General features: G+C 46.7%; 1 protein-coding gene across 1 annotated transcript in view; it reads right to left on the bottom strand.

Annotated features, from left to right (window-relative positions):
* The window catches only part of LOC127545838 (zinc finger protein 184-like), a 29,299-nt gene extending 18,169 nt beyond the window's left edge, over positions 1–11,130 (bottom strand). The window contains exons 1-4 of the mRNA XM_051973331.1: positions 9,116–11,130; positions 6,439–6,532; positions 1,250–1,376; positions 702–797 (exon numbers count right to left, since the gene is read on the bottom strand). Coding sequence (XP_051829291.1) covers positions 702–797; positions 1,250–1,376; positions 6,439–6,474 — 259 coding nt within the window. The 5' untranslated portion in view covers positions 6,475–6,532; positions 9,116–11,130. The remainder of the gene's footprint in view (positions 1–701; positions 798–1,249; positions 1,377–6,438; positions 6,533–9,115) is intronic.
* Positions 11,131–18,867: the final 7,737 nt, after the last annotated feature.

Raw genomic sequence — 18,867 nt, 5'->3', positions numbered from 1 at the left:
ATATAAAGATCTGGCTGCTCCCACCTCAGTTTTCTCTGAGCCCTTTCCCCACCAGGTGCATGGGATTCTCATACAAATGATGGGAAGGTGGGACAGTGAAGACAGACGTTAGTAACTCATCTGGTCTCTGTTGCCATGACAAGGTCCAAAGAATCACTCAACAAATGTGGATGAAGGCTTTCCTGATAGCTGCTGCTATGCTGAGCACCGAGTGCTCCCAGGAGCACTCTCAGAAGTCCTAAGACCCACCCCGAAGCCTCCCAGGGACCTGGCACTTCAGACAAGGCCCATTGGCTATTGCCATTTTAGCCAGGTGGTACTGGGTTCCAGGCAGCTTTTTGATTCCAAGGCCCCCCAGCCACTTCTAGGGACCAATATCCCTGAGCTATGAGAAAGGAGGAGGAATCCCACAAAATGTGCTAAGAGAGAAATATATACAGAAACTCTCATGGTGAGGGAACAGAGTGCTGGGACTGGAGTCAGGAACACCCAAGGTCCAATCCTGCCTCAAATACTCAGCGTCTTCATCTGTGAAATGGGGACCACTTAGAGGTCAAAAGTTGTGATGCATCATATTAATGTGAGTGATTAGAGAGGGCGGGAATGCAGTGGAGGGGAAGAGGAGACCCTGGAGGCCGACGGCCCGGGGAGCATCCCCAGGGACCCCCCAGGCCGGGGCACGCCCGGCTGGGCTTGCTCACCTGCAGAGCTGTTTCTTGGGCTTTCTCCCTCTGGGATCCAAGGGGCTTCTCCTTGCTCCAACTGGCAGATTACCTCAGGCTTAGACACTGTAAGTCCTGTTCATTGACACGGGACAGAGAACCAGCAAAGAACTGAGAATTCAAAATAAGGCCCTGCACCTCTGGGGTTCAGTGGGGATGCAGCAAGCCAGCCTCCGAAGGGTAATTCTTGTGGTTCTGCCAGCAAGTATTAAGGAATGGGCTGGACAACGGATCTGGGCCCCGAAGGAGAATGTTGGTTTGTCACACACACTCCTGCCTTTGGGATTCTGCACTGGGATTCTTGGGGAGAATTCTTCAGGGAAGAGGGTGCAGAAGAGCTCATCTCTAGGCCAACAGAATCTAAATGTTTAAAGCAGAAGTTTTCAGCAGCCAACAGATAATATATGTGTCCTATCTCTCTCACACATAAAAGGATTAGCCATCTCTGTTTTTTGCATACAAAATTACAGTTGCTCAACACTTCATTATAGAGGGATACATAAGCCCTCAGAGGACAGCCTCCTCACCCAGGCAGACGAGGTTCCTGAAGTTCTCCAGCATCACGTCCCGGTACAGCTCCTTCTGGAAGGGGTCCAGGTGCCCCCACTCCTCCAGGGTGAAGTCCACGGCCACATCCTTGAAGGTCACTGGCACCTGAAACAACAGACACACGTGTGCTAACCCGGGGACCTCCTGAAGACATGGTGCTGGCAGCAAGGGCACAGACGACTTTGTTCCCAAGACGCTCCAGGCTTTGGCGCGTCCCAAGGGAGACAGACAGACATGGATTCCTACAGTGGGACTTTGTCTTGGCTGGACTCTGCGTCATCAGACCAAACAATAATAATAGGAAGAAGAGCTCATGTTTCTAATGCACTTTTTCAATTTACAACGTGCTTATCTCATAATCACATCCTTCATTCATTATCCCCATATAATAGATGACGAACAGGGAAATCTTTTGCATCCTGCAATCATCCAGACAACACAAGAGCTGGGTTAAAAACCCAATCTATGATCTTTCCTCTACTCCATAATATCTCTTGCTTCATTAACTCCAAGTCCGATGGTATATCTTGTCATCTCACAAAGATGGAGCCAGCACATCACTGTTAAACTCCCAGTTCATACACCGGAGATTATCAACAGCCATCAATCACATAATTAAAATGAGAAATTCAAGAAGACAAAAAGGAGAACTGACAAAGCAGAAAAATAAGGCGAAATCCCATGGAAGTAGTGGCTTCCCTGAGAAAAATGGCAGCTTAAGCAGATTTTTAAAATGGCAAAAATGGAATAAAAACCAGAAGGCATTTTTTAAATGGCATAGCCAGGTAATGATTTCAAATCTCTATAAAATAAAGCAATAAAACCGAAAGACAAAGATCAACCAGTTATACCTCTGAAATCTCAGAAAATTATGATGAAACAAAATCTGAATTTTTAACCTAGGTAATGTAAGAAAATTGCCCAGAAATAATGGAATAGAAAGTAATGTGCAAAGAGAACTAGCTAAGAGGAATCTTGAGTTTGACTCCCCCACAAATACAATCATCAACTTTCAAAGCTTCAAGTCAAGAAGGGATTCTTAAAAGCAGCTAGGAGTAAGCACCAACTTGAATTTCACAGGAATATCCCAGTAGGACAAGGAGGTACTTATCCTAGGTAGGATACACTGAAAATCAAGGAAAATTGGCTTTCACCATTAGAAAACTATTTTGCAAAGCTGAATATACACTGCTAAGGGGCATTTTTCTTTTCAATTAAGTCACAACTTTAATTCCTTACTGATAAGAACTCCAGAATCAGGCAGATCTGGATATGCTGAATGACCAATTCTATGTCACATCTTTATCTTAAAAATAGGAGTTGTGTATGATCATCTGTTAATGTGGGATAGTAGGGAAATCTATGGCTGCTTTTAAGACACATTTAGTATCACGATCATTGAAGAAATAGGTTCTTCTGTTTTTCCAGTGCTACTCAAAATGTTTTGTCAGAAAACAAAATGTTCTGGCCAGTACCTAACATTAAATAGCATAATATGTGAACAAATGGATAAATGATCTAACTATTTTTAAAAACATACTATTAAAAAAGCTGAAGAAAAATGTGACAGAAACCTGTGAAAAGGGAAAGAATTCATTTATGGGCAAAAGTTAGATGACATTATATGAGATAATGTTTTTTAATATGAAATTAAGGGCATTCGTACAAACAAAAATTAGTGTAGCATAATATGGAAAAAACCTTTATGGATGAAAAGAAAATGTAATTTTCTAAGAGTTTTGATATATATGTATGTGTGTATGTGTATAAATATATCATATATATTAATATATATAATATATAATGTTATATATTATTATTCTATAATATTAATATAATTATAGTAATATTATGTAACATATAATATTAATATAGATAAAATATATATAATACCCCAAGATACCCAAAAAAGATAGGGTTACCATGAATAGATTAAGTCATTCTCATTAGACAGGCTGCTGGAGTATATGAAGAAACAAATTATCAACAATTATTGCAAGTCATTACCGAGAAAAATAAAAATTAAAAACATCTTTAAGGTATCATTTCAAACCCAAATCCATTCAAGCAGCAAAAAGGATGATGACAGAAAATGGAAATGCTGGAGAGACTGGAAGCAGATTGTGCACGCAATCATTACTGGTCCAACCTCCCTGCAAAATTGGATTATGCAAAAAAATATAACTAAGGTGTTCCTAGTCTTTGATGTAGCCATCTCAATTCCAGGTTTTTACCTCAAGGTACCATTCCTCATCTGGACATGAACATGGTGAGAGCAATGCTATGTAGAAATTCTCCTAAGTCTGAGACCCTGAGGTGGAAGAGGGAAGATTTTTGGGGAAAATGCTCATGCTTCTGCCCTAGCCTTATCTATTCTTCTGTCAAAATGAACTGATGTAAAGTGGATAAATGGAACTGAGATGCTAATCAATGGAGGGGGAAAAACTGGTGGGTAGAGAAGCAAAGTTGTCAGGAGACAGGTCCAGGCCTTCCCAGTACATGAGGGAAGGACGGTGGCCCACTCAATCTGAGAGGGGAGTCCCTGCTGCCATTGACTGCCAGTAGAAAGGAAGCTCCCAAATCTGGAACTGTGCTCAGAAAGTTATCAAACCATGCATACCCTTTGACCCAGGAATGTTTCTACTGGGCTTATACCCCAAAGTGATCTTCAAGAAGGGAAAGGGACCTGTATGTGCACGAATGTTTGTGGCAGCCCCAAAGAAACTGGAAACTGAGTAAATGCCCATCAGGTGGGAAATGGCTGAGTAAGTTGTGGTATGTGAATGTTATCAAATATTATTGTTCTATAAGAAATGATGAACAGGATGATTTCAGAAAGGCCTGGAGAGACTGACATGAACTGATGCTGAATAAAATGAGCAGGACCAGGAGATCATTATATACTTCAACAACAATACCATATGATGATCAATTCTGATGGACGTTGCTTCTTTTCAACAATGAGAGAATTCAGACCAGTTCCACTTGTTTAGTGGTGAAGAGAATCAGCTACACTCAGAGAGAGAACTATGGGAAATGAGTGGACCACAACATAGCATTTCCATTCCTTCTATAATTGTCTGCTTGCATTTTTGTTTTCCTTCTCAGGTTTTTTTTCTTTCTACATCCGATTTTTCTTGTGCAGTAAGAAAACTTTATAAATATGTATACATATAATGAATGTAACATATTCTTTAACATATTTAACATGAATTGGACTACCTGCCATCTAGGGGAGGGGGTGGAGGAAGGCGGGGAAAAGTTGGGACAGAAGGTTTTGCAAGGGTCAATGTTGAAAAAGTACCCATGTGTATGTTTTGTAAATAAAAAGCTATAATTTAAAAAAAGTAAGAAAGCAAGCTCCCATATAGAAGCAAATAGCCCTAACAGCCCTGTGTGTATTAACAAAAGGTTGGACACAAATAACACGCCCAATTAAGGGGAAACTTCATACGAGCTATCCCTGTGCTATAAGCAATGATGAATATAATAAATTTGGGGAAATAGAGGAAGACTTTATGAACTGATGCAGTCAAAAGTAAGTAACAAAAGAACATTAAGAGTTCAACAATAAGGGGCAGTTGGGTGGTACAGCCCTGAAGTCAGGAGGACCTGAGTCCAAATCTGGTCTCAGATATTATACATTTCCTGGCTGTGTGATCCTGGGCAAGTCACTTAGCCCCAATTGCCTCAGGGGGCAAAAACAATATAAAAATAACATTAAAAGGCAACAAAACCTTTGGCTCAAATGCAACATTGGTGCCAAATTAAAGCACACGAACTTCCTATCCAGTTACAAACAGTGAAATATTAAAATGGAAAAGTTGAAATCATGGAAATGTAGAATTTTGCTCAGCTTTTTTTTTCTTGGCAAAGAAATATGGGAATCAAAGAACTGTTTTATCAAAATATAATGTTTGATAAAAAATAAAACAATGACAAAGGATGGGAACTACATGAAGGAATTATTTGAAAGGAGGAAACAAACAGGATAAGAATCACCTCTAATACGAATGGAAAAGTTAAGGAAGAAAAAGAATTGGTTAAAAAAAAAAGCATTTCTTGAAATCAGATTTTTGGGTTGAAGGTTACAAAATATGAGACCTTTATTACGTAATTCCAAACTCTTTTCCAGGACATTTTTATGTCCTTTGCGTAACTGGTGACTGTCTTCTTGAGGCCCTTATAGCACTGACAATTCTGGTTTTGGTCACTTTGTGACCCCTTAGATTTGTTATAAATTTTCCGTTAGTGATTTGGAACAATTTTCAAGATACCATGGAAAATATTAAGGGATAACAGCAGGCAAAATGTCTTATGATTAAAAGTCTTATAGATGATGAAATGCTCTTAAGAGGTACAGAATGCTAAAAGTGACTTGTCTGTAAAAGGAGAAAGTAGCAAATGAAAAAACGTGTAGCTGGGAAGACACCAAATTCAGGTAAACTTAATTTCCCCCTCTCAGAATCTGACACGACCAATGAAAAGATAAAAGGACATTACAGATGAATAAATGTTGAATCCTAGATTTGCTACCCCAATGAAGATTTCTAAATGAGAATCCTGAAGATTGCCTAAATACAACTCTACTGCTGTTGTCCTTTCAGCCAGAACCCCATCTGCAGTTTTGCTGGCAGATACTCAAGAAGTTTGGCCATTTCCTTCTCTAGATGAGGAAACTGAGGTAAATAATGTGAAGTGATTGTCCAGGGTCATACAGCTAGGAAGTGTCTGAGGTTGGATTTGAACTCAGATCTGAAGGAAACAGCCCATCATTCCAGTGCCTTTGCCAAGAAAACCCCAATTAGGAGAACACAAGGTTTTGTAAAGGTCAAAGGATTTCAAAAAATTATCCATGCATGTGTTTTTTTAAAAAAGTTTTAATTAAAAAAAGAAAGAAAGAAAACAAAATCCCAAATGGGGTTGTACAGTTGGATAGCACTGGAACGACTGCTCTACCCACTGAGCCATCCCCGCCTCCTCAGGGACCCCCTGAGATGCTGGTGAGTGTTTACAGCGATGCAGATCGGCAGGGAGGATCATGTCCAACAGATGTGACAAACATGTCGACCAATGAGGAGACGGAACGCGGAGAACGACGGCATCCAAGCGCGAGTGGGTTGGCCACGACCGCCCGTATAGCTCCTTCGGGAGGGAGCCCCCTTACCTGCTGCGTCTGGGCGGTCAGGTAGACAGGGGCCATTCCTTTCCCCTTAAGAGTCGTTGCTTCTTGAGGAAGGGCTCTTGGTCAGAGGGCAGAGCTGGCAAAGAAAGGGAGTGATTAGAGAGAAAGCGGCCACCCCGTACTCCATGGGCCCTCCCCTGGCCCCACTCACTCTGGCCCTCAGGGAGCTTCAAGTCCACCACCGGCTCTGAGCAGAGCAGAAGCAGGCGGCCCATTCTCCCCCAGAAAAAGGCCCAAACTGGCATCAGACCAAAAATGTTCCAACTATAATCAGGAACAGAAAAGGGCTCACTAGCACAGAAAAATAAAAGGAAGCGCCCGAGTCCTCCTAGAAATGGGGCTCCCCCGACAGGGACGTCTGCGGCCGGGGCTCCCGGTCAGCACTTAGACGGAGGTCCACGTGCAGAAGTCCTGGGATCCAGGGAAACCGCAGCCAAGGCCCTGCTCTGAAGCTCAGGCGAGAGGCAGAAGCGGCCATGCCAGAACGTGGGACTGGGAAAGGCTTCTTGGGGCGGTGGCAAGTGAGGTGGTGCTGAGGGAGGCACAGGACAGGGGCCGGGGTCACTCTGGGAGGAGCTCCCTGCTCACTCGGAGTGTGGAATGGGGATGGACATGAGGCAGGAAGACCAAGTGGCGGCTGTTCCAACTGTCCAGGCGAGAGGGGAGCAGGTCCTGGGGGGGCAGGACAGAAAGGGGAACCCCCAGATGTGGGAAACGAGAACAAGGGGTCGGTCCCTCAGCCATTTCTGTGCCGTCTGCCAGAGGGCCGAGTGGCCTGGGGGAGGCCACCCTCAAAAGGACGGCAACAGTTAACTCCTTGCTGGCTGAACCCAAGCCGGAAGGCAAGTGGGCATTTTCCTGGGGGACGAAACCTGACAGAAATAAGCCAAAATAAGGTGACATATGGGAGAGGTCGGCGAGGATGGCGGTTCTGGCCGGAGGAGTTGGCACCGGAGCTGAACCCCGAGGAGAGAGAGAACGGGAAAGGCCCCAAAAGGAAGGTGGGGACGGCGGGCCTGTGGGACGGGGGAGCTGCGGGCAGCATGGGCACCGGAAGGCGAGGTTCCCGGGTCTAAATGCAGGAATAAAACACCCGCTTCTTGAGGTCGCGGCCACAGCAGCCGGGCCCTGAGCAGCGGCTCCCTGACAGCCGGGCTCCCCTGCTCCACAGATGGCTCTGGCACAGCCTGGCAGCTCACGCCCTGAGACCCCGCGGGGCTCTGCCCACACAGGAGGCGGGGCTGCAGGGAGCACCTGGGGGACAGAGGGGGGTTCCTCTGAGCTTGGTCACCCACGGAGGCTGGCGGTGCCAGGCGGTGGCCGTGGGGAGCCTGATTCTGCTTGGCGCCAGCCACAAAGTGCAGAGGGGGGGGGGGGGGGCGGTCTCCTCGGCCGCAGCAGCAGAGTCGGGACCGCGGGGCAGGGACGCCAGAAGCCACTGCTTCCCCTGGGGTCAGCACAAAGGTCACCTGACCCCCAACTCCCAAACTAGGGCTGGGTCAGAGGAGTCCCGCCAAAGTGCCGGGCGGGGTCTCAGAGGCCGACTGGGGGCCGGCGCAGAGCCCGCTCCGCGAGGCTCCTTTCCGTCCTGACCCCAGCGCCGGCAACGCCGATGGACACGCTGCTCCCTCCAACCCCACAGGACAGCGGGTTCAACTGTTCTTAATCACAGCATCCGGGCACAGCAAATGCCCAGCACAAGCCTGGCCTGGGGCACAGGGCACACTAATGGCCAGCCCGGGCCGGGGCCCAGGGCACACTAATGGCCAGCACAAGCCCGGGCCGGGGCCCAGGGCACACTAATGCCGGCACGAGCTCGGGGCCCAGGGCACGCTAATACCGGCACGAGCTCGGGGCCCAGGGCACGCTAATGCCCAGCACAAGCCCGGGCCGGGGCCCAGGGCACACTAATGCCGGCACGAGCTCGGGGCCCAGGGCACGCTAATGGGCAGCCCGGGCCGGGGCCCAGCTAACGCCCGGCTGATGAAGGTTATTCTCGGCCTTCCCAGAACTGGAGGGACGGGGGAGGGGCCTTCCTCGCACTTAACATACTTAACTCCTAAAGGACCGGGCTCTTCTCCCCAGGACTCCGCCTCCTCGGCTCCCCCCCCCCCCTCTCCCCCCGGGGTCCTCCGCCCCCGAGGGTCCACACCCCATCCCATGGCCGATCCTCGGAGTCCCGCAGCCCCGGGGGGAGGGTTTGGAGCCACGTGACCTTCGCTAGCGGAGGTGTCACTGCCCAAGCCTGGCAGCGCCCGGGAGCACGTGACCTTGGCCGCGGCAGTCCCTGGGGCGGGGGGAAGGGGACACCTCGCAGGACCGGACGCCTCGGGTCCAGGCGCCAGGACGAGTCGGGGGGAGCCTCATGGGACCGCCTCAGACCGCTGCGAGGCCCAACCCAGATGAAAGGGGACGCCGGGGCGGGACCAGGCGCAGCTTCACCCAGCAGAGGAAGGGCCCAGAAAGAGCGCTAGCTTCCGAAGAGCGCATGCGCGCCGAAAAAAAGGAGGCGGGGGGGGCAGCAGCACTGTTGATTGGCTTATTGTACCATTCCCCCTCCCCCACCCGGCTGACCAATGGGCTCCGAAACCAAGTGATGCCCGCCCCGCCCCCCAGCCCGCCGCCCGGCCCCCTAGCCTAGGCTCGGGCCCTTACTCACTCCAGCCCAGGGCGGACGCAGGGCTGCAGCCCCGGCGGTGATGGCGGCTGAGGTCGGAGTGCAGCCGAGACGGTTGCGAGCGTACCGAGGAATTCAGAAGCCCAGAACGGCGGGGCCCGAAGGAACGGAGCTGACGGCGGAGCCGCCGAGGATGGGGACTTAGCGGAAGTGACGTTAGCTACTCTTCCTCACGGTCCTTCTGGTCCTGCCCGTCACGGCCTCTGGACCAATCAGGGAAAGAGTCTTTCTGACCGCCTCCCTCTCGCCCCGATTTCCTTGGTAACCACCGATTGAATATTTCACGCCTTCTGGGAAATGTAGTAGGCAGGCCCGGGACGCCGTGTGCTCATGCCCGGCACAGCTGCCTCCGGTAGCGGGGCCGGCGGTTCTGGACCCGGGAGGCCCGCGTGTCCCCGCCCTTTCAGGGGAGTCACGTCTCCCCCTTCCCTACTGACACGCTCACTTTCCTGACCCCGGGAGCCTGCCTCGGTGCTTGCGGGGCGGGGAGACCCCAACGGCCCCAGCCGGAGAAGGCTGCCCCTGCACCGGATCTCCCGGAGGGGGCGAGCCTTCTTCGGGCTAGGAGATGACTGGGCGTGGCCGCCCGGGGGAGCCCGGATCGAGGGCGAGAAGAGCACGAGAGCAGAGCGCCTAACGTGTGCCAGGGTCGGGGAGGAAACTGAGCCCCTCCGGGGCCCGGTGACGTGCCCAGCGTCGCAGGGTCGTCCTGACTCCCACCTTCCCCGGGCCCACAGCAATCTCGGGACGGCCCCTCCGGGACGCCAGCGCGGCTCGGGTCAAACTGCCCGCCCGCGGTGCCGGTGGTCCGGGGGGCACGGGGATGACCCCGCTGGCCTAACCCCGGGGGGGGCGGTGTTCCCGTGAACCCCCACCCCGCCCTCCCTCCTGGTGGTCCTCCCGCCCCCCGGGCGGCCTCTGCCTTCCCCGTCGGGCCGACAAGTAAGGGAAAGCTAGGCAAGGATTAGCCGCCTTTCCTGAACCTCCGCCTTCTCCATCCTTTGGGGGGCGTGGCTGGGGAGGAAGAAGGGTGCACACTTAGTGCTCCATTTTCTGCGACCGAGGCTGCTGCCTGTGCTTTATAACATTCTCCTTCCCGAAGTCACTGTAAGGGCAGGTGCGTGGGGCAGTAGGTAGCGCTCCAGGCTTGGACAGGGATGTGAAGCTCCAAAATGACCTCCTGCCCTCACTAGCTGTGGGATCCCGGGCAAGTCACTTAGTTCGTTCATCTCGGTTCTTCTTCTGTAAAATGGGGTCACACTGGAGAATGACGTGGAAACCCCTTCCATTATCTTCGCCAAGAAAACCCCACGAACTGTCCGTGAATATTTAGTTACCTGGAGATTCTTTATGCTTTTGACCTTATTGGTGACTGTAAATATAAATGTGTATTTGTATATTTATGTGTATACTACTTTTTATATTTGTGCCAAAGTAATTTTCTAAATTAAAATGGGGGGGGGGAACTGCCAAGCAAAAATAACCCAAAATAAAATATACTCAAAATATAAACATCAGGGCCTGGGGGCACAAGGAGGAAAATTTTCATGGCAGCCATCCAGGACTTCCACTGTTTGCTTTGAAAAAAAAAAGTTAAAAACAACTGTTAATGTCTGTAAGGTGCCAGTCATCAAAAGTTGTTGCTTTTAGCTCACACTGATTAACAAATATATTCAGACAAATTGTCTGTCTTACCCTGGGCAGTGAGACTTTCCTTGGAACAAAGGGAAAAGAAAGCCCGAGAAAGCCATACTTAAGACTCTCTGACAGCATGGAGCATTCCACTTCCCAGGGTTCCATCCTCTATGATAGGAGGCAGCATTTGGCCATCCTTTCTCCAACGTCAAGTTTGGGCGTTCTAAAGACAAATAAACGTCCATCTTCCTCATTTGGCTTCCCTCATAAATGTGGACCCCCCCCCCCCACTCTCCACCAGTCAGGGTCGATCTCCACCTGTCGGGGCCACCCACTTTTCCAAAAGTATTAAGGCACTCCCTCTTCCTGGTCTTTGTCTGAGGTTACCGAGAGAGAGACCACTGTTCCTCCGTCTGTGGGTTGTTGGCTACCCTAATGAACACATTAATTATTAATTACCCAGAAACTGTCTCTTGGGGTTTTAGTTTGTCTCAGGTGATGTTTGAGCCAAGTCCTGAAGGAAATCAGGGGTTCCTCGGGGTGCAGGTGAGGGGGGAACGCTTTTCAGCTGTGGGGGAGACAGGCAGGTCATGGGGCTGAGCTGGAGAGGGCAGAAGCCTTGTGGGAAGGCTGGAAAGGGAGCATGGGGCCAAGTGGGAGAGGGCTGCGAAGGCCAAAATGCAGCTCTCATCCGTATTCACTGGAACTTCCAGAGCTAGCATAGAGGGCAAGGAGGTACTTTAGGAAAACCCACTTCTTCAGCTGGGTGGAGGGTGGGTGAGAGAGCAAATTGGAGGCAGGGAGGTCCAGGAGGACACTCTTGCAATTGGGCCGCCCTCCAAAGGTGCTTGGATGAATGGAGAAGAGAGAGAAAGGATAAGCTTTGGCAGATACATACACCGAGGCTGAGGAGTCTGCTTAAACCTGGGCCACGGGGAGAGAGCAATGACTGACCAGGGCTGGAGTTTGGGGAAAAGAGGAGAGAGCTCTGTTCTGGACCTGCTGGTTTCCGATCCAGGTGAGCATGCTTAATGAGCACTAGGTGAGGCTGGGGCTGAATCTCTCTGTAGTCATCCGCACACAGATATGATGGAACCCTGGAGAGAGAGCCTGGTCCCCTCTCATCTCTTCCTCTTCTCTTTCCTGGCTGCCCCCGAGTTTCCCAGCCTTTTGTGAGAGAAGCCTTTCCCAGTCCTCAATCTTCGTGCTTTTCCTCCGAGAGAATCTCTACTTTATCCTGGATAGAAAGTTGTTTGCATATTGGCTCTCCCAGCACATTGTGAGCTCTTTGAGAATAGGGGCTGTTTTTTGCCTTTTCAACCCTAGTGCTTGACATAGGACCTGGCACATAGTAGGTGCTAATTTCCTGATCCCTATTTAATGCTTATGACTTGGACGTGGGTCCAGCACAGAGACAGAGGAGAATCAGGAATGAATAGCAGAACAAAAGTCCAGAGAAGGAAGGATGCAGGAGCAAAATAGAACATATAAAAGGCAAAGTCCATTAAAAGATCACGGATTTAAGGCAATGCTTTCGATTTCTGCCTGATTTCTACTGGTTTTCGATCTAACAGGATGTCCTCACCCCATTGTGCTTGGGTTTTATTGAACCCTAAGCTGTGAGTTAGGTTGCTTGTGGGTTTTGTCTGCCTTTTCACTCCACTGAACAACTTTTCTATTTTAAAGTTTTACATGATCATTGTCTTTGAAAACTGGTGCACCCTACCCTTTGATCCAGCAGTGCTACTACTGGGCTTCTATCCCAAAGAGATCATAAAGAAGGGAAAGGGACCCACATGTGCCAAAATGTTTGTGGCAGCCCTCTTTGTAGTGGGCTACAAACTGAGTGGATGCCCATCAATTGGAGAATGGCTGAATAAATTGTGGTATATGAATGTTATGGAATATTATTGTTTGGTAAGAAATGACCAACAGGACGATTTCAGAAAGGCCTGGAGAGACTTACACGAACTGATGCTGAGTGAAATGAGCAGGGCTGGGAGATCATTATATACTTCAACAACAATACTATATGATGATCAATTCTGATGGACCTGGCCATCAGTGAGATGAACCAAATCAGTTCCAATAGAGCAGTAATGATCTGAACCAGCTACACCCAGCGAAAGAACTCTGGGAGATGACTAAGAACCATTACACGGAATTCCCAATCCCTATATTTTTGCCTACCTGCATTTTTATTTCCTTCACAGGCTAATTGTACAATATCTCAGAGTCTGATTCTTTTTGTACAGCAAAATAACGGTTCGGTCATGTATACTTATTGTGTATCTAATTTATACTTTAATATATTTAACAGTTATTGGTCATCCTGCCATCTAGGGGAGGGGGTGCAGGGAAGGAGGGGAAAATTTGGAACAAAAGGTTCGGCAATTATCAATGCTGTAAAATTATCCATACCTATAACTTGTAAATAAAAAGCTATTAAAAAGAAAAGAAAACTGGTGCACCCAAGTCTCTTTCATAATGACTCCTCCCATTCCCCTTAAGATGCTTGATTTTTCCATCAAAATGAATTTTATTTTGTCCATTTCTATAAAGAAATCACTTGGCATATTGATTGCTATGAGAACAAATTTGGGAATTAATTTGGGTATCTGTTAAAGGACAGATCAATTCTCTGAGAGCCTTCACAGCTGTGGATCACAGCATCTGAAGGAATTGCAGGGCAGCCTTTGCTGACACAAGGTATTGCAGACTGAGATAAATTGTAAGTAGAGGGAGGAGGAGAGAGGTCAGACAGTGCAATGGCCTTTCAATCGGAGAGGTCAGGGAACAGCAACTGCCTCTCAGTCTCCTTGTGTTATCCTCTCACAAGAGGAGATCCATTCTGGGTTGGACCTCCAGCAGCCACCGTCAGATGGCTCCCGTGTATCCCAACAGGTATCCTTTTGTTTTTATTTTATTAGCATGGCTCAACCATGACCAATTAAGATCTCTGTGGTTATATGTCTTCTTTTGTTTCCCAAGTGTTTTCTAGTTTTAGAATCAGAATCTCTATTGTCTTTCTAGTGTTTTAGCAGGAAAACTTCCAGATGTTTATACATTCTGTAGTTGTTCTTACTGCAATTTCATATTTTCTTATGAAAAGCTCATTTGACAACTTTGAAAGACTTAAGAACCCAGATCAATGGTTCCAGAGAACCAATGAGATGATGAACTCAAAGTGCAGAAATAGGCATTTCTGGCCAAGTCAAATTCGGGGATTTGTTTTGCTCCACCACGAGTGCTTATTACCTAATTCTGTCTTTGTTTAATGGAGGGAAGGTGGGAAGAGGGAGAATGACTGAGCAGTCAATAGATAGGACTGCGCCTCCCTTCCAAAAAAGAAAAGGAAAGATGATTAATGTTAAATGCACAAAAGATCATAAGAGAACACAAGCAGTTGGATTGATTATATACTTAAAAGGAAAAACGCCATACAGAATCAAGATTTCCTATTTAAAGTCTTTTCTAACTTTGCTTTGATATGGAAATGCTCACTTTATTTGCTGTTAGTTAAATTCAACATCTAACACGTTTATGCATTCAGTGCTAAAATCAAGATTTGTAAAGAGGAAGGATGTGGGAGCCACAAGTGCGCCAGCTTTTCCGGGGAGTCTGGCTGAGAAAGGGGTGAAGCAGGAAGGGGAAGAAAAAGGAATAATGCATGCATATGGCGCCCACCAGGATCGGTGTTAAGCATTTTGTCATCATATTTCACTTTCCCAGCAACTTAGGAGCAGGAGGGAAAGGCGGGGGTATTTAGAGATAAAACCTGAGGGTGATGGCCCCAGGGGAGGGGGGAGGTAGTAAGAGCCAGTGCCTGGGGGTGATAGCGCCAGGGAGGGTGTTTAGGGACCAGGCCACTCAGGTGTATTTGTAGGCTTCAGGGAAGGAGCAAGGGGATGGGAAGAGACTGAAGACTGGGGAGAGGGGGAGAGCTTGGGGGCAGCCCCTCATTCACTCCCATCAACTCATCCTTCCTCGTCTGAATGAAATAGACCCATAAAGAATGTCCTATGCCAGTCAAGTACAATTTACTCCCAAGAATTAGGAATTCGAATGAATATTGTCTGACGTCTCACTTTGCTTACTGTTTAGCATTACCCTATGTCACACGGCGTCAGCTCTAGGCTGAGCTCATCCCATTGGATGAGACAAGGGCATCCCTATTATCTATTGAAGAAAATCAAGGCAAACAGGTGAAGTAACTTATTCAGAGTCACACAGCCAGCACGGGTCTCCTGACTCCGGCCGAGCCAGCTAGATGTCCCTGGAGTAAGGACAGCCGGCATTTATGACACACGTTAAGAGTTTTTTTTTTTTTTTTTTTGGAGCGTTTTACACATTAGCTCACCATTTGATCCCCTCAGCAGACTTGTTCTCCCCATTTTACAAACGAGGAAATCGGAGCTCTAAGCAGCTGGCCCATGGTAGCAGAGGTAAGAGTGGTTCCCCCCCGCCCCTGACTCCAAGCCCCCTTAAGTCAGCTCTGGCGTTGTTCCTGGATGGGGCACATCAATGCCTTTCCCATGGCTCCCCCGCCAATCTTGGCGGGCTTTCTCTCCTGTTAACACGGCAGCTTTTGCGATCCCAGCTCTTCCCTTTCCCTTCCAGACTCCTCAAAGCTGTGGAAAAATGCCCGGCTGCCCCTGCTGATGCTAGCCTTGGAAATGCTCACGGGATCTTCTCCGATCCTGGGATCCCAAAGGCCCAAGCCCACGGGTGCAGTTTCCTCAGGCTCCCCTCTGCGGGCTTGCACCCCGCCGTCCCCCACATCCTGACACCCGGGGACCTGGTAGTTCACAATCTGTCCTCATGCTTCCGTGTGTCACCTTCCGAAGCATCGACCCCGGGGCCTATGCTGTCAGAAACCTTTTCGGATCGCTATTTGTCAGTTGAGGTAAAAAAGTAATTGTTATATTAATGAGGTGCAGAGGAAGAATAGATACAAAGGATTAGAGAAGGGAGGAGGGTTCTAGTTCTGAAAATCTACTCACATCAAAATGGGTTAAATAAGCAACTATCTATATCTATATCTATATATCTATATCTATATCTATAGATAGATAGATATTCCTTTTTGGGAGGGTGATGTTTTTTCCCCATATGACTAGTGTAGGAATAGGTTTTGTATAATTATACATGTATAACTGATACCAAACTGCTTATCCTCTCAATGTGGAGGGAGGAGAGAAATGGAAGGAGAGAATTTGGAACTCAAAATTTAAAAATTGCCTTTGTGTATAATTTGGGGAATTAAACAGTTACATCATTTAAAAAGAATAAAACATTCATTAAAGAATACAGTAACATGATGCTAAGTGAAATGAGCAGAACCAGGAGGTCATTATATATTTCAACAACAATACTGTATGAGGATGTATTCTGAAGGAAGTGGATTTCTTTGACAAAGAGATCTAACTCAATTCCAATTGGTCAATGATGGACCAGACAACTTCTCACCAGCCAACCCACTAAACACCCCTTCCCACATCAAACCAGAATGATACTTCCTATTTGCATACACAGTCCTCCGCTCAATTCCCAACAAACTAGGCAGAGTCCTTGCCCTACTGCTACACCCAAAGAAAGAACACTGGGAAATGAATGCAAACTGTTTGCATTTTTGTTTTCCTTCCTGGGTTATTTTTACCTTCTGAATCCAATCTTCTTGTGCAACAAGAGAACTTTTTGGTTCTGCACACATATATTATATCTAGGATATACTGTGACATATTTGACATGTATGGGACTGCTTCACATCTGGGGAAGGGGTGGAGGGAAAGAGGGGTAAAGTCGGAACAGAAGTGAGTGCAAGGGATAATTTTGTAAAAAAAAATTACTCAGGCATGGGTTCTGTCAATAAAACGTTATAAGTATAAAAAAAAAGAATACAGTAACAATGAGATAATATATGAGCTGCTGAGTTCATATTCTAGAAAAAGAAAAAAAAAACACTCACCTGGTGGGCCCTGGCTGCTAGGAGAACTGGGGCTATCCTCTTCTCTTCCAAGTTATCTCTTCTTGAGGAAGGCAGAGTTGGGGAAGAAAATGGAAACCATGAGAGGCCAGGGCCAGAAATGTTCACCCGCCTTCCTGTTGATCTGGCTCCCAAACTTTTTTCAGTGCCGTATCTTTTTATTGATTATGTGTGAAGTGCTGAGGATCGACACCATTGTCAAGGACCTCACATTCTACTGGGAAAACCAATAAATTGAAAGAATAATCAATAACTGAGGGAAGTACTGGGAAACCTGTGTGGAGTGGGGAACCCCTGAAGCTAGTCCCAGAAGATCAGGATCCTGCAAATGGCAGAAGAGAAGAGAAGGCTTTCAAAGAGTAGCCCCTCCTCCTTACAATGTGTGAGAAAACCTGGTGGCAGTATAGAGGTTTGGGGAATAGAGTTGGTGAACAACTTTCATGGGAAATACATCTCAGGGAGGGAATGATAACCTCGGCAGTTGTGCAGCAGGTGGAATGGAGAAGTCAGAGGCAGCACTGAGGGAGGAAAAGAACTCTTTGAAAGAATATTCCTTCCCACTATTAAACCCATGTCACTATGGAGAGCACCCCTAGTGTTCATTTTGGAGTCTCCCAACCTCCAGATCACCCTGTACTCCCCACACCCATCAGTCACTTTGTTATTCATGGATTTGTCTCTTTAGTGCAGGTCCTCTAAATGACAACTGCTTTAGTCTCCTAATTGGCCTACCTGCCTCATGTCTCTCTTTAATCCATTCTCTATACTGCTGTGATTTTTCCTGAGATTCAGATCTAGCTGTGTCATTCAATAATCCATGCTCCTCGGTTGTCTTTCAAAGCTCTTCCGAATTTGGATGCCTCATTATACATTTTCCTCCTTCCCACACTGGTCTGTTCTCTGTGCCCTGTTATCTCTGTTGCCTAGAATGTACTCTTTCCTTCTCTGTATTGCTTTAAGAGGCAGTACAAACATTATCTCCTCCATGAAGCCTTTCCTGATTTCTTCTGCTAGAGTACTTCTAATATTCTCACTTTCAATCTGGATTGCATTGGACTATTTTGCATTTATCTTTATTCTACAATTCTTTTTAAATTGAATTTCATTTATTTTTGTTTTCCCCAGTTACACATAAAAACATTTTTTTGATTATACATGCACATCTATTTTTAAAAACACATTTCCTTATGAATTAAAACAAAAGGGAAAAACCATGAGAAAAATAAAACAGAAGAAAAAAATGAATACAGCATGGGTTGGTTTACATTCTCTCTCAGAATGTGGATTATGTTTTCCATCCAAAGTTTATTGGGATTTCCTTGCATCACTGAACCATTGAAGAACCAAGTCTGTCATAGCTGACCATTGCACAGTTTTGCTGTTACTATGTACAATTATTCCTGCTTCTGCTTGTTTTGCTCAGCAGCAGTTCATATAAATCTTTCCAGGACTTTTTAAAATCAGATTTTTCATCATATTTTATAGAATAATAATATCCCACTACCTTCATATGCCACAACTAATTCAGCCATTCCCTAACTGATGGACATTCACTCATTTTCCAATTTTTTTTTTGTCACCACAAAGAGCTGCTACAAATATTTTTTGCAAATGTGGGTTCTTTTCCTTCCTTTCTTTGATTTGTTTGGAATATCCAAATCCAGTGATGGCACTGCTGGTTCAAAATATATGCCCAGTTTTATAGCCATTTGGGCATAGTTCTAAATTGTTCTCCTGAATGGTTGGATCATTTCACAATTCCACCAACAATGCATTAGTGTCCCAGTTTTTCCACATCCCCTCCTATATTTATCATTATCTTTTCCTGTCATCTGAGAGGTATGAGTTGGTACCTTAGACTCGTTTTACTTTGCATTTCTGTAATCAATAGTGATTTAAAGCATTTTTTCAGATGACTATAGATGGCTTCATCTGAAAATTATCTGTTCATATCCTTTGACCATTTATCAATTGGGCAATGACTTGTATTCTTATCAATTTCACACAGTCCTTTATATTTTTAAGAAATGAGACTTTTATCAGAAACATTGGCTGAAAACATTTCCTCCCAGCTTTGGGCTTCCCTTTTAATCTTGGCTGTGTTTGTTTTGTT

The sequence above is a fragment of the Antechinus flavipes genome, chromosome 1 (assembly GCF_016432865.1).
Source record: "Antechinus flavipes isolate AdamAnt ecotype Samford, QLD, Australia chromosome 1, AdamAnt_v2, whole genome shotgun sequence".
Lineage (NCBI taxonomy): Eukaryota > Metazoa > Chordata > Mammalia > Dasyuromorphia > Dasyuridae > Antechinus > Antechinus flavipes.
The sequence above is the reverse complement of the archived record's forward strand: the minus strand, read 5'-3'. Positions and strand labels throughout refer to the sequence as shown.